The sequence below is a fragment of the Taeniopygia guttata genome, chromosome 3 (genome assembly GCF_048771995.1).
Source record: "Taeniopygia guttata chromosome 3, bTaeGut7.mat, whole genome shotgun sequence".
Classification (NCBI taxonomy): domain Eukaryota; kingdom Metazoa; phylum Chordata; class Aves; order Passeriformes; family Estrildidae; genus Taeniopygia; species Taeniopygia guttata.
In genome coordinates this window covers 1,664,440-1,685,384 of record NC_133027.1, presented here as the reverse complement: position 1 = coordinate 1,685,384, position 20,945 = coordinate 1,664,440, and the positions used below count along the sequence as shown (strand labels likewise).

The window sequence follows — 20,945 nt, the reverse complement described above, 5'->3', positions numbered from 1 at the left end:
AAAATGGGAATAAAAAGTGAAATTCAATAGAAAATAAAGATAAAAAATTGAATTAATGGGGGGGATGGGATGGGAAAATCCAATAGAAAATAAATGGAAAAAATGGAATTAATGGAGGGGAAAAGGGAAAATAAAGAGAATAAAAAAGGGGAAAAATCCAATTAATGGGGGGGAAATAAAGAGAAAAATCCAATTAATGGGGAGAAAATAAAGGAAAAAATCAATTAATGGAGGGGATGGGATGGGGAAAAATGAGAATAAAAAGGGAAAAAATGAGAATATAACGGAGGGAGTGGGGTGGAGAAAATGAGACTAAAAAGGGAAAATTCAATAGAAAATAAATGGAGAAAATCCAATTAATGGAGGGGAAAAGGGAAAATAAAGGGAATAAAAAAAGGGAAAATATGAAATTAATGGGAGGGAATAAAGGGAAAAATCCAATTAATGGAGGGGAATAAAGGAAAAAAAAGGGAATAAAAAAGAGAAAAAATGGATTTCATGGAGGGGAAAATAAAGGAAAAAATCCAATTAAAGAAGGGGAAAAAAAGGGGGAAAATTGGAATTAATGGAGGGGATGGGAAAATGGAATAGAAAATAAAGAGAAAAATCAAATTAATGGAGGGGATGGGATGGGAAAAAAAGGGAAAATTCAATAGAAAATAAAGGGAAAAATGGAATTAATGGTGGGGATGAAGGCAGAAAAATGAGAATAAAAAGGGAAATTCAATAGAAAATAAATGGAAAAAATGGAATTAATGGAGGGGAAATAAAGGAAAAATTGGAATTAATGGGGGGAGATGGGTTGGGAAAATGGAATAGAAAATAAAGGGAAAAATCCAATTAATGGAGGGGGAAAAGGGAATAAAAAATGGGAAAAAATCCAATTAATGGGGGGGATGGGATGGGAAGATAAAGGGAATAAAAAATGGGAAAAAATCCAATTAATGGGGGGGATGAAGGCAGAAAAATGAGAATAAAAAGGGAAATTCAATAGAAAATAAAGATAAAAAATGGAATTAATGGAGGGTAAAAAAAGGGAAAAATGGAAATAAAAGTAGAGACAAAAAGGGAATAAAAAAGGGAAAAAATCCAATTAATGGGGGGGAAATAAAGGGAAAAATCCAATTAAAGGAGTGGAAAAATCCAATTAATTGGGGGGAAATAAAGAGAAAAATGGGAATTAATGGGGGGGAAATCCAATTAATGGGGGGGAAATAAAGGGAAAAATCCAATTATTGGGGGAAAAAATCCAATTAATGGGGGGAAAAAGGGAAAAAAAATCAATTTAATGGAGGGGATGGGATGGAGAAAATGAGAATAAAAAAGGGAAATTCAATAGAAAATAAAGAGAAAAAATGGAATTAATGGAGGGGAAAATAAAGGAAAAAAATCCAATTAATGGACGGGGATGGGATGGAAAAAATGGAATAAAAAAGGGAAATTCAATAGAAAATAAATAGAAAAAATGGAATTAATGGACGGGATGGGATGGGGAAAATAAAGGGAATAAAAAAAGGGAAATTCAATAGAAAATAAATAGAAAAAATGGAATTAATGGAGGGGATGGGATGGGAAAATGAAATAGAAAATAAAGAGAAAAAATAAAATTAATGGAGGGAAAAAAGGGAATAAAAAAAGGGAAAAAATCCAAATAATGGGGGGAAAAAAGGGAAAAAAATAAATTTAATGGGGGGGATGGGATGGGAAAAAATGAGAATAAAAAAGGGAAATTCAATAGAAAATAAAGGAAAAAATGGAATTAATGGAGGGGATGGGATGGGAAAAAATGAGAATAAAAAAGGGAAAAATGAGAATATAATGGAGGGGATGGGGTGGAGAAAATGAGAATAAAAAGGGGAAATTCAATAGAAAATAAATGGAAAAAATCCAAATAATGGAGGGATGGGATGGGAAGATAAAGGGGATAAAAAAAGGGAAAAATCCAATTAATGGGGGGAAAATAAAGGAAAAAGGGAATAAAAAAAGGAAAAATTGAATTAATGGAGAGGATGAAGACAGAAAAATGAGAATAAAAAAGGGGAAATTCAATAGAAAATAAAGGAAAAAATGGAATTAATGGGGAGGATGGGAAGGAAAATGAAATAGAAAATAAAGAGAAAAATCCAATTAATGGAGGGGGGAAAGGGAAAATAAAGGGAATAAAAAAGGGAAAAATCCAATTAATGGGGGGGAAAAAATCCAATTAATGGGGGGGATGGGATGGGAAAATAAAGGGAATAAAAAGGGGAAATTCAATAGAAAATGAATAGAAAAAATGGAATTAATGGAGGGGATGGGATGGGCAAATGAAATAGAAAATTAAGAGAAAAATCCAATTAATGGAGGGAAAAAAGGGAATAAAAAAAGGGAAAAAATCCAAGTAATGGGGGGGATGGGATGGAAAAAAAGGGAATAAAAAAGGGGAAATTCAATAGAAAATAAAGGGAAAAATGGAATTAATGGGGGGGTGGGATGGGAGAATTCAATAGAAAATAAAGAGAAAAATCCAATTAATGGGGGGAAATAAAGGGAAAAAATCCAATTAATGGGGGGATGGGATGGGAAAAAACGAGACTAAAAAAGGGGAAATTCAATAGAAAATAAATGTAAAAAATGGATTTAATGGGGGGAATGAAGGCAGAAAAATGAGAATAAAAAGGGGAAATTCAATAGAAAATACAGGAAAAAAATCCAATTAATGGGGGGGAAAATAAAAGAAAAAATGGAATTAATGGGGGGGATGGGAAGGGAAAATTAAATTGAAAATAAATGGAAAAATCCAATTAATGGCGGGGGGGGGAAGGGAAAATAAAGGGAATAAAAAAAGGGAAAATGAAATTAATGGGGGGAAAATAAAGGGGAAAAATGGAATTAATGGGGGGGTAAAAATCCAATTAATGGGGGGAAAGATAAAGGAAAAAAACGGAATAAAAAAAGGGAAAAATCCAATTATTGGGGGGAGTTGGGATGGGGAAAAATGAGAATAAAAAGGGGAAATTGAATCGAAAATAAAGGGAAAAAATGGAATTAATGGAGGGGGAAAAAGGGAAAAAATCAATTTAATGGAGGGGATGGGATGGGGAAAAAAGGGAATAAAAAGGGGAAAATTCAATAGAAAATAAAGGAAAAAATGGAATTAATGGGGGGGATGGGAAGGGAAAATAAATGGAATATAAAAAGGGAAAAAATCCAATTAATGGGGGGGTAAATGAAGAGAAAAATCCAATTAATGAGGGAGAAAATAAAGGAAAAAATCAATTTAATGGAGGGGATGGGATGGGCAAAAATGAGAATAAAAAAGGGAAAAATGAGAATATAATGGAGGGGATAGGGTGGAGAAAAAGGGAATAAAAAAGGGAAATTCAATAGAAAATAAATGGAAAAAATCCAATTAATGGAGGGGGGAAAGGGAAAAATGGAAATAAAAGAAGAGAAAAAAAGGGAATAAAAAAGGGAAAAATCCAATTAATGGGGGAGAAATAAAGGAAAAAATGGAATTAATGGGGGGGATGGGATGGGAAAATGGAATAGAAAATAAAGGGGAAAATCCAATTAATGGATGGGAAAAATCCAGTTATTGGGGGGGAAAAAATCCAATTAATGGAGGGGAAATAAAGGAAAAAAATCAATTTAATGGAGGGGATGAGATGGGAAAAATGAGAATAAAAAAAGGGAAAAATGAGAATATAATGGAGGGGTGGGGTGGAGAAAATGAGAATAAAAAGGGGGATTTCAATAGAAAATAAATTGAAAAAATCCAATTAATGGAGAGGATGGGATGGGAAAAAAAGGGAATAAAAAAGGGAAATTCAATAGAAAATAAATAGAAAAAATGGAATTAATGGGGGGGATGGGATGGGAAAATAAAGGGAATAAAAAAAAGGAAAAAATCCAATTAATGGAGGGGAAAATAAAGGAAAAATGGAATTAATGGAGGAGAGGGGATGGGGAAATGAAATAGAAAATAAATGGGAAAATCCAATTAATGGAGGGAAAAAAGGGAATAAAAAAAGGGAAAAAATCCAATTAATGGGGGGTAAAAAGGGGAAAAATTCAGTTTAATGGAGGGGATGGGATGGAGAAAATGAGAATAAAAAAGGGGAAAATGAGAATATAATGGGGAGGATGGGGTGGAGAAAATGAGAATAAAAAGGGGAATTTCAATAGAAAATAAATGGAAAAATCCAATTAATGGGGGGATGGGATGGGAAGATAAAGGGAATAAAAAGGGGAAATTCAATAGAAAATAAAGAGAAAAATCGAATTAATGGGGGAGAAAAAATCCAATTAATGGGGGGGAAATAAAGGGAAAAATCCAATTAATGGGGGTGAATAAAGGGGGAAAATAAAAATATAATGGAGGGGATGGGATGGAGACAATGAGAATAAAAAGGGAAATTCAATAGAAAATGAATAGAAAAAATGGAATTAATGGGGGGGATGAAGGCAGAAAAATGAGAATAAAAAGGGAAATTCAATAGAAAATAAAGGGAAAAATCCAATTAATGGGGAGAAAAATAAAGGAAAAAATAGGAATAAAAATAGGGGAAAAATTGAATTAATGGAGGGGAAAATAAAGGGGAAAATCCAATTAATGGAGGGGAAAATAAAGGGAAAAATGGGAATTAATGGAGAGGATGGGATGGAAAAAATGAGAATAAAAAAGGGAAATTCAATAGAAAATAAAGGAAAAAAATGGAATTAATGCAGGGAAAAAATGGGAATAAAAAAGAGAAAAAAAGGGAATAAAAAAGGAAAAAATGGAATTATTGGGGGGGATGGGAAGGGAAAATTCAATAGAAAATAAAGAGAAAAATCCAATTAATGGAGGGAAAAAAAGGGGAAAAATGGGAATAAATAAGGGAAAAAAATGAAATTAATGGGAGGGAAATAAAGGGAAAAATCCAATTAATGGAGGGGATGGATGGGCAGAAAGGGGAATAAAAAAAGGGAAAAATAAATAGAAAATAAAGAAAAAAATGGAATTAATGGAGGGGGTAAAAGGGGGGGAAGGGAAAATTAAATAAAAAATAAAGGGGAAAAATGGGAATAAAAAAAGGAGAAAATTGGAATAAAATAGGGGGAAAAATGGGAATAAAAAGGGGAAAAATGAGAATAAAAAAAAGGGGAAAATTGGGACTAAAAAGGGGAAATGAAAGAGAAAATAAAGGGAAAAATTAAAATTAAATAGAAAAAAATCAGAGGAAAAATGGGAATAAAAAAGGGGGAATTTGAGAATACAAAAAAGGGGAAAATGAGAATAAAAAAAAAGGGAAAATTGATTTTTAAAAAAGAAAAATGAGAATTAAAAAAGGAAAAATGTGAATTAAAAGGAGGGAAAATGAGAATAAAAAAGGAAAAATGAGAATTAAAAAAGGGGAAAATTGAGATTAAAAAAAGGAAAAATTAGAATAAAAAAAAGGAAAAATGCGAATTAAAAAAAGGAAAAATGAGAATAAAAAAAGGGAAAATTGAGGCTAAAAAGGGGAAATGAAAAAGAAAATAAAGGGGAAAAAATGAAAATAAAATAGAAAAAACTCCGGGTAAAAATGGGACTAAAAAAGGGAAAAAAAATGAAAATAAAAAAGGGGAAAATGAGAATAAAAAAGGGAAAAGAAAATAGAAAATAAAGGGGAAAATGGGAATAAAAAAGGGAAATTAAATAGAAAATAAAGAGAAAAAAACGACACAAATGGGATTTTATTGTGATTTTTTATTTATTTTTTTTATACTTTAAGGGGATTTTTGAAATTTGTTTTATTTTATTTTATTTTATTTTATTTTATTTTATTTTATTTTATTTTATTTTATTTTATTTTATTTTATTTTATTTTATTTTATTTTATTTTATTTTATTTTATTTTATTTCATTTCATTTCATTTTATTTTGTTTCATTTTATTTCATTTTTTGGGGGGGGGATTTTTTTTTCCCCAGGAAAATAATTTGGAATTCCCAGGAAAATAATTCAGAATTCCAGGGAAAAATCAAAATTCCTGGAAAAAAAAATTCCAGATTTTGTGGGAAAATAATTCAGAATTTTTGGGGAAATTCAGAATTTTGTGGGGAAATAGTTCAGATTTTGTGGGAAAATGATCCAAAATTCCCGGGAAAATTATTGAAAATTCCTGGGAAAATTCCAAATTCCTGGAGAAATTATTCGGAATTCTGGGAAAATTCAGAATTTTCGGGAAAATAATTCAGATTTTGTGGGAAAATTCAAAATTCCCGGGAAAATAATTCGGAATTCTCAGGAAAATTCAGATTTTGTGGGAAAATAATTGAAAATTCCCGGGAAAATTCTGAATTCCTGGGAAAATAATTCAGAATTCCCAGGAAAATTATTGAAAATTCCTGGGAAAATTCCGAATTCCCTGGAAAATTTGGAATTTTGGGGAAAATCATTCAGATTTTGTGGGAAAAGTCAAAATTCCCAGGAAAATGATTGAAAATTCCCGGGAAAATTCAGATTTTGTGGGAAAACAATTCTGATTTTTTGGGAAAATAATTCAGATTTTGTGGGAAAATGATTGAAAATTCCCGGGAAAATTCCGAATTCCCGAGGAACTAATTGGGAATTCCGGGAAAATTGGGAATTCCCGGGAGAATTCCATGTGGGGCTAAAAAAAGACTTTTTCCAGGTAGGAGTTGAGGAAAATCCCGGCCGGGTCCAGTTTCTCCCTCAGGGCGCAGAATTTTGGGAATTCCGGGAACATCTCCAGGAAATCCTTCCGCGTGCAGCTGTGAGCCTGTGGAAAAACCGGAAAAAAATCCAAATTTTTCCCTTTTTTTTTTTCCTAATTAAAAAAAATCCCAATTTCCCCCAATTTTTCCCAAATTTTTCCATTAAAAATCTCTTTTTTTTCCATAAAAAAATCTCATTTTTCCCATTTTTTCCTCATTGTTCCCCAAATTTTTCCCATTAAAAATCTCCATTTTCCCCATTAAAAATCCCATTTTTGCCCATATTTTTTTCCATTAAAAATCCCATTTCCCCCTTTTTTTTTCCATTAAAATCCCAATTTTACTCCATTTCCCCCAATTTCCCCAAATTTTTTCCATTAAAAAATCCCTTTTTTCTTGTTAAAAATCCCAATTTTCCCAATTTTATCCACATTAAAAAATTCCATTTTTCCCATTAAAAAAATCCCATTTTCCCTCCATTTTTTCCCAAAATTTTCCATTAAAAATCCCATTTTTTCCATTAAAAAAATCTCATTTTTCCCATTAAAAAAACCCTCATTTTTTCAATTTTTCCCCATTTTCCCCCCAATTTTTCCCATTAAAAATCTCAATTTTCCCCAATTATTCCCATTAAAAATCCCATTTTCACCATTCTTTCCCCCTTTTTTCCCAATTTTTTTTCATTAAAAATCCCATTTCCCCCATTTTATCCCCATTTCAAAATCCCAATTTCCCCCCATTTTTTCCCAAAATTTTTCCATTAAAAATCCCATTTCTTCCATTAAAAATCCCATTTTCCCCCATTTTCACCCCATTTTCCCCAAAATTTTTTGCCATTAAAAATCCCTTTTTTCCCCCCTTTTCCCCTTTTTTCCCATTTCTTCATCATTAAAAATTCCCATTTTCCCGTGAGGAATCCCCATTTTCCCGTTACGATTTCCCGTTTTACCCTGGAAAATCCCCATTTTCCTGTGATAAATTCCCATTTTTCCCTGAAAAATTTCCATTTTTGCCATTAAAAATCCCCATTTTCTCATGAAAAATTCCCATTTTCCCGGTACAAATTCCCATTTTCCCCCTGAAAAGTCCCATTTTCCAGGTAAAAATTCCTGGTTTTCTGTCAAATATTCCCTATTTTTCCCCTGGAAAATCCCTGTTTTCCCATTAAAAATTCCCATTCTTTCCCTGGAAAATCCCCATTTTCCTGTTAAGAATTCCCATTTTTCCCATGTAAATCTCTATTTTCCCATTAAAAATTCCCATTTTTCCCCGGGAAATTCCCATTTTTCCCTGGAAATTCCCCATTTTCCAGTTAAGAATTCCCATTTTTCCCTGGAAAATCCCCATTTTCCATTAAAAATTCCCATTCTTCCCTGAAAAATTCCCATTTGTCCCCGGAAAATTCCCGGTTTTCCCTGGCAATCCGTTTTCCCAGTATGAATTCCCATTTCTCACATTGAAAATCCCCATTTTCCCATTAAAAATTCCCATTTTTCCCTGGAAAAATTCCGTTTTTCTGTGGCAATCCCTGTTTTCCCGTGGAAAATTCCAGTTTTTCCCGGCCCATTTCCGTTGTTTTTCCCGCCCATTCCCGTTATTTTTCCCGCCCCATTCCCATTATTTTTCCGCCCCATTCCCGTTATTTTCCCGCCCCATTCCTGTTGTTTTTCCATCCCATTAAAAATTCCCATTTTTCCATAGAAAATCTCCATTTTTCCTAGAAAATCCCCATTTCTCAGTTGGAATTCCCATTTTTCCCGGCCCATTCCCGTTGTTTTTCCCGCCCATTCCCGTTTTCCCATCCCATTCCCGTTATTTTTCCATCCCATTAAAAATTCCCATTTTTCCCTAGAAAATCTCAGTTTTTCCCGGAAAATCCCCATTTCCCAGTTGGAATTCCCATTTTTCCCGTCCCATTCCTGTTGTTTTTCCATCCCATTAAAAATTCCCATTTTTCCCTAGAAAATCTCTGTTTTTCCTGGAAAATCCCCATTTCCCGGTTGGAATTCCCGTTTTCCCACCCCATTCCCATTATTTTTCCCGTCTCATTCCCGTTATTGTCCCCGTCCCATTCCCGTTGTTTTTCCATCCCATTAAAAATTCCCATTTTTCCCTAGAAAATCTCCATTTTTCCTGGAAAATCCCCATTTCCCGGTTGGAATTCCCATTTTCCCATCCCATTCCCGTTATTTTTCCCGTCCCATTCCCGTTATTTTTCCTGCCCCATTCCCATTATTTTTCCCATCCCATTCCCATTGTTTTTCCATCCCATTAAAAATTCCCATTTTTCCCTAGAAAATCTCTGTTTTTCCTGGAAAATCCCCATTTCCCGGTTGGAATTCTCATTTTCCCGCCCCATTCCCGTTATTTTTCCCACCCCATTCCCGTTATTTTTCCCGCCCCATTCCCGTTATTTTCCCGTCCCATTCCCGTTATTTTTCCATCCCATTAAAAATTCCCATTTTTCCCTAGAAAATCTCCATTTTTCCTGGAAAATCCCCATTTCCCGGTTGGAATTCCCGTTTTTCCAGCCCATTCCCGTTGTTTTTCCATCCCATTAAAAATTCCCATTTTTCCCTAGAAAATCTCCGTTTTTCCTGGAAAATCCCCATTTCCCAGTTGGAATTCCCGTTTTTCCATCCCATTCCCGTTGTTTTCCCGTCCCATTCCCGTTGTTTTCCCATCCCATTAAAAATTCCCATTTTTTCCTAGAAACTCTCTGTTTTTCCTGGAAAATCCCCATTTCCTGGTTGGAATTCCCGTTTTCCCGCCCCATTCCCGTTATTTTTCCCGCCCCATTCCCGTTATTTTCCCGCCCCATTCCCGTTATTTTTCCAGCCCCATTCCCGGTTTTTCCATCCCATTAAAAATTCCCATTTTTCCCCAGAAAATCCCCATTTTTTCCTGGAAAATCCCCATTTCCCGGTTGGAATTCCCATCATTTTTCCGCCCATTCCCGTTGTTTTTCCATCCCATTAAAAATTCCCATTTTTCCCTAGAAAATCTCCGTTTTTCCTGGAAAATCCCCATTTCCCGGTTGGAATTCCCGTTTTTCCGGCCCATTCCCGATTTTCCGGGTACCTTTGCCCAGTGGGGTCTCCCCCCGTGCCGGCGCATGATCCCCTCGTAGATCCCCCAGTAACGGCCCCGCGGCGCCTCCTTCCCGTACGGCCTGAGGGACAATTCACGGAATTCCGGAATTCACGGAATTCCCGCAGCAGGGAGAGGCCCCGGAGCGGGAACCCACCCCGGGAATTCCGGGAATTCCAGGAATTTCGGGAAATCAGGGAATGCCGGGAATTCTGGGATTCGGGATCTGAGATTGGACTGGGATCTGCCCACGGGAATTCACAGAATGCTGGGAATTTGGGGAATTCCAGGATTCGGGATCTGGGATTGATCTGGGATCCGACCCCGGGATCTGACTCTGGGAATTCCTGGAATTCCCACATCAGGGAGCCGCCCCGGAGCGGGAGCCCGCCCCGGGAATTCTGGGAATGCCAAGAATTTGGGGAATTCTGGGAATGCCGGGATTTGGGATTTGGGAACCGACCACGGGAATTCTGAGATTCGGGACCGGGGATTGGACTGGGATCTGCCCACGGGAATTCTGGGAATTCTGAGATTCTGGATTTGGGATCTGACCCCGGGAATTCTGGGATTTGGGATCTGGGATTGGATTGGGATCAGGCCCCAGGATCTGACCATGGGAATTCCGGGAATTATGGGATTTGGGATTCAGGATTGGACTGGGATCTGCCCATGGCATCCACCCCCAGGAATTCCTGGAATTCCGGCATCAGGGAGCGGCCCTGGAGTGGGAGTCCGCCCCTGGTATTCCCAGAATGCCGGGATTCGGGATCTGGGATCTGACCCCGGAAATTCCAGGAATTCCAGGAATTCTGGGAATGCTGGGAATTCAGGGAATTCCGGGATTCAGGATCTGGGATTGGACTGGGATCTGCCTATGGGATCCGCCCCTGGGAATTCTGGGAATTCCAGGATTCGGGATCCAACCACAGGAATTCCGGGATTCGGGATCTGGGATTTGACCACGATCTGCCCATGGAATTCCCAGAATTCCGGGATCAGGGAGCGGCCCCGCACTGCCAGCCCACCCCATGAATTCCAGGATTCAGGATCTGGGATCCACCCACGGGAATTCTGGGAATTCCAGGAATTGGGGAAATTCCAAGATTCGGGATCTGGGATCCGACCACGGGAATTCTGAGATTCGGGACCCAGGATTGGACTGGGATCTGACCATGGGAATTCTGGGAATGCTGAGAATTCCGGGATTCGGGATCCGGGATTCGGGATTGGACTGGGATCTGCCCACAGGAATTCTGGGAATGCCGGGAATTCAGGGAATTCCAGGATTTGGGATTTGGGATCCGACCACAGAAATTCCAGGATTCAGGATCTGGGATTGGACCGGGATCCGACCCCGGGATCCGACTCCGGGAATTCCCGGAATTCCGGCATCAGGGAGTGGCCCCACACTGCCAGCCCGCCCCGGGAATTCTGGGAATGCCAGGAATGCCGGGAATTCCAAGATTTGGGATCTGGGATCCGACCACGGGAATTCTGGGATTCGGGATCCGGGATTGGACTGGGATCAACCCCCAGGATCCAACCATGGGAATTCTGGGAATTCTGGGATTTGGGATCTGGGATCCGACCACGGGAATTCTGAGATTCGGGACCCGGGATTGGACTGGGATCTGCCCACAGGAATTCTGGGAATGCCAGGAATTCGGGGAATTCCGGGATTTGGGATCCGACCATGGGAATTCCAAGATTCGGGATTTGGGATCTGACCCCGGGATCCGACTCCGCGAATTCCCGGAATTCCACCCTCAGGGAGTGGCCCCGCACTGCCAGCCTGCCCCGGGAATTCTGGGAATGCCGGGAATTCCGGGATTCAGGATCTGGGATCCGACCATGGGAATTCTGGGATTCGGGATCTGGGATTGGACTGGGATCCGCCCACAGGATCCGACCATGGGAATTCTGGGATTCGGGATCAGGATCCACACCCGGGAATTTGGGAATCAGCAGGATCCAGCCCTGGGAATTATGGGATCTGGGATCGGGGTTCTGACCCTGGGATCCAAGCCCAGTAATTCTGGGAATTCCAGGATTTGGGATTGGACTGGGATCCGCCATGGGGATCCGCCAACAGGAATTCTGGGAATTCCTGGATTCAGGATCTGGGATTGGGCAGTGATCTGCCCCTGGGATCCGACCCCGGGAATTCTGGGAATTCCGGGATTCGGGATTGGACTGGGATCCACCCCGGGATCCGACCCCAATATCTGACCCTGGGATCCGGGCCCGGGAATTCCAGGATTTGGGATCAGCGATCCCCACCTGGGATCCAGCCCCGGGAATTCCGGATATTGGGACTGGGAATCAGCCGGAGCCCAGGATCCAGCACCAGGAATTTTGGGATCCCGGGATTGGGATCTGCAGGGATCCCATGGAAATATTCCCGGCGGGAACGTTCCCAAGGATTCCCAGGATAGGGATCTGCAGGGATCCCAAGGAAATATTCCCGGTGGGAATGGGGTCCCCATGGATTTGGGATCGGGATCTGCAGGGATCCCGTGGAAATATTCCCAGCGGGGACATTCCCATGGATTCGGGATTCCCAGGATTGGGACCTGCAGGGATCCCATGGAAATATTCCCGGTGGGAACGTTCCCGTGGATTCGGGATTCCCAGGATCGGGATCTGGAGGGATCCCAGGGAAATATTCCCAGTGGTGGGAACGTTCCCATGGATTCAGGATTCCCAGGAATTCCCATGGATTTGGGATCCTTGGATCGGGATCTGGAGGGATCCCAAGGAAATATTCCCGGTGGGAACGTTCCCATGGATTGGGGATTCCCATGGATTTGGGATCCTGGGATCAGGATCTGCAGGGATCCCATGGAAATATTATTGGTGGGAACGTTCCCATGGATTCAGGATTCCCAGGGATTCCCATGGATTCGGGATTCCCAGGATTGGGACCTGCAGGGATCCCATGGAAATATTCCCAGTGGGAACGGTGTCTCCTCTTCCCATGGATTCGGGATTCCTATGGATCGGGATCTGCAGGGATCCCATGGAAATATTCCTGGCGGGAACTTTCCCATGGATTCGGGATTCCCATGGATTTAGGACCTGCAGGGATCCCAAGGAAACATTCCCGTCAGGAACGTTCCCATGGATTCCCATGTATTTGGGATTCCCAGGATCAGGATCTGGTGGGATCCCGTGGAAATGTTCCTGGTGGGAACGTTCCCGTGGATTCGGGATCGGGATCTGCAGGGATCCCATGGAAATATTCCCAGTGGGAATGGAGTCCCCATGGATTTGGGATCTGCAGGGATCCCGTGGAAATATTCCCGGTGGGAATGTTCCCATGGACTAGAGATTCCTGGGGATTCCCATGGATTCGGGATTCCCAGGAATTCCCATGGATTCGGGATTCCCAGGATCGGGATCTGGAGGGATCCCATGGAAATATTCCCGGTGGGAGCATTCCCATGGATTGGGGATTGCCCTGGATTTGGGATTCCCGGGATTGGGATCTGGAGGCATCCCAAGGAAATATTCCAGGCAGGAGCGTTCCCATGGATTGGGGATTGCCCTGGATTCGGGATCCCAGGATCGGGATCTAGAAGGATCTCCATGGAAATATTTCCAGTGGGAACGGTGTCTCCTCTTCCCATGGATTCGGGATTCCCATGGATCGGGATCTGCAGGGATCCCATGGAAATATTCCCGGTGGGAACATTCCCATGGATTCGGGATTCCCATGGATTTAGGACCTGCAGGGATCCCAAGGAAACATTCCCGTCAGGAACGTTCCCATGGATTTGGGATTCCCAGGATCGGGATCTGGAGGGATCCCAAGGAAAGATTCCTGGTGGGAACATTCCCATGGATTCCCATGGATTTGGGATCCCGGGATCAGGACCTGCAGGGATCCCATGGAAATATTCCCGGTGGGAACATTCCCACGGATTTGGGATCCCAGGATTGGGATCTGGAGGGATCCCATGGAAATATTCCTGGTGGGGACGTTCCCATGGATTTGGGATTCCCAGAATCGGGATCTGGAGGGATCCCATGGAAAGATTCCCAGTGGGAACGTTCCCATGGATTGGGGGTTGCCCTGGATTCGGGATTCCCGGGACTGGATCTGCAGGGATCCCAAGGAAATATTCCCAGTGGGAACGTTCCCATGGATTCCCATGGATTTGGGATCCCAGGATTGGGATCTAGAAGGATTTTCATGGAAATATTCCTGGTGGGAATGGGGTCCCCATGGATTTGGAACCTGCAGGGATCCCATGGAAATATTCCTATCAGGAACATTCCATGGATTTGGGATCGGGATCTGCAGGGATCCCATGGAAATATTCCCGCCAGGAACGCTCCCGTGGATTTGGGATTGGGATCTGCAGGGATCCCAAGGAAAGATTCCCGGTGGGAACGTTCCCATGGATTTGGGATCCTGGGATCTGCAGAGATCCCATGGAAATATTCCCAGTGGGAACGGTGTCTCCTCTTCCCATGGATTCGGGATTCCCATGGATCGGGATCTACAGGGATCCCATGGAAATATTCCTGGTGGGAACGTTCCCATGGATTCAGGATTCCCAGGAATTCCCATAGATTTGGGATCCCGGGATCGGGATCTGCAGGGATCCCATGGAAATATTCTTGGTGGGAACATTCCCATGGATTCGGGATTCCCATGGATTTGGGATCCTGGGATCGGGATCTGCATGGACCCCGTGGAAATATTCCCAGTGGGAACGTTCCCATGGATTCCCATAGATTTGGGATCCCGGGATTGGGATCTAGAAAGATTTTCATGGAAATATTCCTGGCAGGAATGTTCCCATGGATTGGGGATTCCCATGGATTTGGGATCCCGGGATCGGGATCAGCAGGGATCCCATGGAAATATTCCCGGTGGGAATGGAGTCCTCATGGATTCGGGACCTGCAGGGATCCCATGGAAATATTCCCAGTGGGAACGTTCCCATGGATTCGGGATTCCCAGGATCGGGATCTGCAGGGACCGCATGGAAATATTCCTGGTGGGAATGGAGTCCTCATGGATTTGGGATCTGGAGGGATCCCAAGGAAATATTCCCGGTGGGAACGTTCCCATGGATTTGGGATTCCTGGGGATTCCCATGGATTGGCGTTTCCCATGGATTCCCATAGATTTGGGATCCTGGGAGTGGGATCTAGAAGGATCTCCATGGAAATATTTCCAGCGGGAATTGTGTCTCGTCTTCCCATGGATTTGGGATCCCGGGATTGGGATCTGCAGGGATCCCATGGAAATATTCCCAGTGGGAATGTTCCCACGGATTTGGGATCCTGGGATCAGGATCTGAAGGGATCCCATGGAAATATTCCCGGCGGGAACGTTCCCATGGATTCGGGATTCCCAGGATTGGGATCTGCAGGGATCCCATGGAAATATTCCTGGTTGGAATGGAGTCCCCATGGATTTGGGATCCCGGGAGTGGGATCTAGAAGGATTTTCATGGAAATATTCCCGGTGGGAATGGGGTCCCCATGGATTCGGGACCTGCAGGGATCCCAAGGAAATATTCCTGGTGGGGACATTCCCATGGATTGGGGATTCCCAGAAATTCCCATGGATTCGGGATTCCCAGAAATTCCCATGGATTCGGGATTCCCAAGATCGGGACCTGCAGGGATCCCATGGAAATATTTCCGGCAGGAACGTTCCCATGGATTCGGGATTCTCAGGAATTCCCATAAATTAGGGATCCCAGAATTGGGATCTGGAGAGATCCTGTGGAAATATTCCCATCAGGAACATTCCCATGGATTTGGGATCGGGATCTGCAGGGATCCCAAGGAAAGATTCCCGCTGAGGAATGTTCCCATGGATTCGGGATTCCCAGGATCAGGATCTGGAGGGATCCCATGGAAATATTTCTGCTGGGAATGGTGTCTCCTCTTCCCATGGATTTGGGATCGGGATCTGGAGGGATCCCAAGGAAATATTCCCAGCAGGAACATTCCCGTGGATTGGGGATTCCCAGGATCAGGACCTGCAGGGATCCCAAGGAAATATTCCCAGTGGTGGGAACATTCCCATGGATTTGGGATTCCCAGGATGGGATCTGGAGGGATCCCGTGGAAATATTCCCGGGGTGGGAACATTCCCATGGATTGGGGATTCCCAGAAATTCCCATGGATTTGGGATCCCAGGATCGGGATCTGGAGGGATCCCAAGGAAATATTCCCGGCGGGGACATTCCCATGGATTCGGGATTCCCAGGATCGGGATCTGGAGGGATCCCATGGAAATATTCCCAGTGGGAACAGTGTCTCCTCTTCCCATGGATTCGGGATCCCGGGATCGGGATCTGCAGGGACCCCATGGAACAATTCCCGTCAGGAACATTCCCATGGATTGGGGATCGGGATCTGCAGGGACCCCAAGGAAACATTCCCGCGGATTTGGGACTGCGGGATCTCACCGGTACATGAGGACGTTGATGTAGCAGCTGTCCCGCCGGAAGCAGGGGCTCAGCGGGATCTCGTCCCGCCGGCAGAAGCGGATCTCCACCGGGAAGTGCGCCCCGATCCCGGGATTGCGATCCAGCTCCGCCTTCAGCTCCAGCAGCGCCTCCCGCGTCTTCCCGCTGCGCCGGAAACACATCCCGGTCAGTGCGGGGAATTCCCGGGAATGTTCTTCCCGAGGGTTTGGGATCCCGGGATTGGGATCTGCAGGGATTTCTATCCCAGGGAATTCCCAGGAATGTTCTGGAATGTTTTTCCCATGGGTTTGGGATACCGGGATTGGGATCTCCATGTTCAGGGAATTCCCAGGAATGTTCTGGGATGTTCTTCCCATAGGATCACACAGATCCAGGATTTGGAATAGGATTAGGATCTGCAGGGATTTCTATCAAAGGGAATTCCCAGGAATGTTCTGGAATGTTCTTCCCATGGATTTGGGATCCTGGGATTGGGATCTCCAAGTCCAGGGAATTCCCAGGAATGTTCTGGAATGTTCTTCCCGTGGGTTTGGGATCCCAGGATTGGGATCTCCATGACCAGGGAATTCCCGGGAATGTTCTGGGATGTTCTTCCCGTGGGTTTGGGATCCCGGGATTGGGATCTCCAAGCCCAGGGAATTCCTGTGAATGTTCTGGAATGTTCTTCCCGTGGGTTTGGGATCCCAGGATTGGGATCGCCATGCCCAGGGAATTCCCAGGAATGTTCTGGAATGTTTTTCCCATGGGATCTCACAGATCCAGGATTTGGGATCCCGGGATTGGGATCGCCATGTCCAGGGAATTCCCAGGAATGTTCTGGAATGCTCTTCCCGTGGGTTTGGGATCCCGGGATTGGGATCTGCAGGGATTTCTATCTGAGGGAATTCCCAGGAAGGTTCCGGGATGTTCTTCCCGTGGGTTTGGGATCCCGGGATTGGGATCGCCATGTCCAGGGAATTCCCGGGAATCTTCTGGAATGCGCTTCCCGAGGGTTTGGGATCCCGGGATTGGGATCTGCAGGGATTTCTATCTGAGGGAATTCCCGGGAATGTTCTGGGATGTGCTTCCCGAGGGTTTGGGATCCCGGGATTGGGATCTCCATGTCCAGGGAATTCCCAGGAATGTTCTGGAATGTTCTTCCCGTGGATTTGGGAACCCCGGATTGGGATCTCCAGGCCCAGGGAATTCCCAGGAATGTTTTTCCCGTGGGTTTGGGATCCTGGTATTGGGATCTGCAGGGATTTCTATCTGAGGGAATTCCCAGGAATCTTCTGGAATGTTCTTCCCGAGGGTTTGGGATCCCGGGATTCGGATCTCCAAGCCCAGGGAATTCCCAGGAATGTTCTGGGATGTTCTTCCTGTGGGTTTGGGATCCCGGGGTTGGGATCGCCATGTCCAGGGAATTCCCGGGAATGTTCTTCCCATGGATTTGGGATCCCGGGATTGGGATCTGCAGGGATTTCTATCCGAGAGAATTCCCGGGAATGTTCTGGAATGTTATTCCCGTGGATTTGGGATCCTGGAATTGGGATCTGCAGGGATCTCCAGACCCAGGGAATTCCCAGGAATGTTCTGGGATGTTCTTCCCACAGGATCACATAGATCCAGGATTTGGGATCCTGGGATTGGGATCTGCAGGGATTTCTATCTGAGGGAATTCCCAGGAATGTTCTGGAATGTTCTTCCCGTGGATTGGGGATCCCGGGATTGGGATCTGCAGGGATTTCTATCCCAGGGAATTCCCGGGAATGTTCCGGGATGTTCTTCCCGAGGGTTTGGGATACCGGGATTGGGATCTCCAGGCCCAGGGAATTCTCAGGAATGTTCTGGAATGTTCTTCCCATGGATTTCGGATCCCGGGAATGGGATCTGCAGGGATTTCTATCCCAGAAAATTCCCAGGAATGTTCTGGAATGTTCTTCCCGTGGGTTTGGGATCTCTGGGATTGGGATCTGCAGGCCCAGGGAATTCCCAGGAATTCCCAGGAATCTTCTTCCCGTGGGTTTGGGATTCCCGGATTGGGATCGCCGTGTTCAGGAAATTCCCGGGAATGTTCTGGAATGTTCTTCCCACGGGATCACACAGATCGAGGATTTGGAATGGGAATGGGATCTGCAGGGATTTCTATCCAAGGGAATTCCCGGGAATGTTCTGGAATGTTCTTCCCGTGGGTTTGGGATCCCGGGATTGGGATTTGGGAATTCCATGGGAACAGCCAATCCCTGGACTGGGATCATGAATTCCCATGGGAAGGGGCGGGAATCTGGGAATTCCATGGGGATGGCCAATCCCTGGACTGGGATCTGGGAATTCCCAATGGAAGGACCCGGAAATTCGGGAATTACATGGGAATTGCCCAGTCCTGGACTGGAATCCAGGAATTACTTGGGAATGGACTGAGATCTCGGAATTCCCAATGTTAAGGACCCGGAATTCAGGAATTACATGGGGATGGCCCAGTCCTGGACCAGGGTCTGGGAATTCCCAATGGAAAGGACCAGAAATTCGGGAATTCCATGGGGATGGCCCAGTCCTGGACTGGGATCATGAATTCCCATGGGAATTCCCAAGGAAAGGACCCGGAATTCGGGAATTCCATGGGGATGGCCCAGTCCTGGACTGGGATGATGAATTCCCATGGGAATTCCCAATGGAAGGGGCCGGGAAATCGGGAATTCCATGGGAATGGCCAATCCTTGGACTGAAATCTGGGAATTCCCAATGGAAAGGACCCGGAATTCGGGAATTACATAGGGATGGCCCAGTCCTGGACTGGAATCCAGGAATTACTTGGGAATGGACTGAGATCTCGGAATTCCCAATGGAAAGGACCCGGAATTCGGGAATTCCATGGGGATGGCCAATCCCTGGACCAGGATCTGGGAATTCCCAAGGGAAGGACCCAGAATTCGGGAATTCCATGGGGATGGCCCAGTCTGGACCGGGATCATGAATTCCCATGGGAATTCCCAAGGAAAGGACCCGGAATTCGGGAATTCCATGGGAATGGCCAATCCCTGGACTGAGATCTGGGAATTCCCAATGTTAAGGACCCGGAATTCGGGAATTACATGGGAATGGCCAATCCCTGGACTGGGATCATGAATTCCCATGGGAATTCCCATGGAAAGGACCGGGAATTCGGGAATTCCATGGGGATGGCCCAGTCCTGGACTGGGATCATGAATTCCCATGGGAATTCCCAATGGAAAGGACCCGGAATTTGGGAATTACATGGGGATGGCCCAGTCCTGGACTGGAATCCAGGAATTACTTGGGAATGGACTGAGATCTTGGAATTCCCATGGGAAGGGCCGGGAATTCGGGAATTCCATGGGGATGGCCAATCCCTGGACTGGGATCATGAATTCCCATGGGAATTCCCAATGTTAAGGACCCGGAATTCGGGAATTACATGGGAACAGCCCAGTCCTGGACTGAGATCTGGGAATTCCCATGGGAAGTGGCTGGGAATTTGGGAATTCCTTGGGGATGGCGAATCCCTGGTCTGGGATCATGAATTCCCATGGGAATGGACCGAGATCTGGGAATTCCCAATGGAAAGGACCCGGAATTCGGGAATTCCATGGGGATGGCCCAGTCCTGGACTGGGATCATGAATTCCCATGGGAATTCACCGGGAAATCGGGAATTACATGGGGATGGCCCAGTCCTGGACTGGGATCTGGGAATTCCCATGGAAAGGACCCGGAATTCGGGAATTCCATGGGGATGGCCAATCCCTGGACTGGGATCTGAGAATTCCCATGGGAAAGGGTCAGGAATTTGGGAATTACATGGGGATGGCCCAGTCCTGGACTGGGATCATGAATTCCCATGGGAATTCCCAATGGAAAGGGTCGGGAATTCGGGAATTCCATGGGGATGGCCCAGTCCTGGACTGGGATCTGGGAATTCCCATGGGAAAGGGTCGGGAATTTGGGAACTCCCATGGGAATGGCCCAGTCCTGGACCAGGATTTGGGAATTCCCATGGGAATTCCCAATGGAAAGGACCGGAAATTCGGGAATTCCATGGGGATGGCCCAGTCCTGGACTGGAATCCAGGAATTACTTGGGAATGGACTGGGATCATGAATTCCCATGGGAATTCCCAAGGAAAGGACCCGGAATTTGGGAATTACATGGGGATGGACTGAGATCTCAGAATTCCCAATGGAAAGGACCCGGAATTCGGGAATTCCATGGGGATTGCCCAGTCCTGGACCAGGACCTGGGAATTCCCAATGGAAAGGACCGGAAATTCAGGAATTCCATGGGGATGGCCAATCCCTGGACCAGGATCTGGGAATTCCCAAGGGAAGGACCCAGAATTCGGGAATTCCATGGGGATGGCCCAGTCTGGACCGGGATCATGAATTCCCATGGGAATTCCCAAGGAAAGGACCCGGAATTCGGGAATTCCATGGGAATGGCCAATCCTGGACTGAGATCATGAATTCCCAAGGGAATTCCCAATGTTAAGGACCGGGAATTCGGGAATTACATGGGGATGGCCAATCCCTGGACTGAGATCTGGGAATTCCCAATGTTAAGGACCCGGAAATTCGGGAATTCCATGGGGATGGCAAAACCCTGGACTGGGATCTGGGAATTCCCATGGGAAGGACCGGAAATTCGGGAATTCCATGGGGATGGCCCAGTCCTGGACTGGGATGATGAATTCCCATGGGAATTCACCGGAAATTCG

The 20,945-nt window shown here is 44.6% G+C and overlaps 1 protein-coding gene across 1 annotated transcript in view; it reads right to left on the bottom strand.

The window, feature by feature from the left end:
* Nucleotides 1–6,431: 6,431 nt before the first annotated feature.
* Nucleotides 6,432–20,945, bottom strand: part of LOC115494645 (L-gulonolactone oxidase) — a 38,349-nt gene continuing 23,835 nt past the window's right edge. Inside the window, exons 11-13 of the mRNA XM_072926234.1 lie at nt 16,215–16,379; nt 9,765–9,855; nt 6,432–6,748 (exon numbers count right to left, since the gene is read on the bottom strand). Coding sequence (XP_072782335.1) covers nt 6,620–6,748; nt 9,765–9,855; nt 16,215–16,379 — 385 coding nt within the window. The 3' untranslated portion in view covers nt 6,432–6,619. The remainder of the gene's footprint in view (nt 6,749–9,764; nt 9,856–16,214; nt 16,380–20,945) is intronic.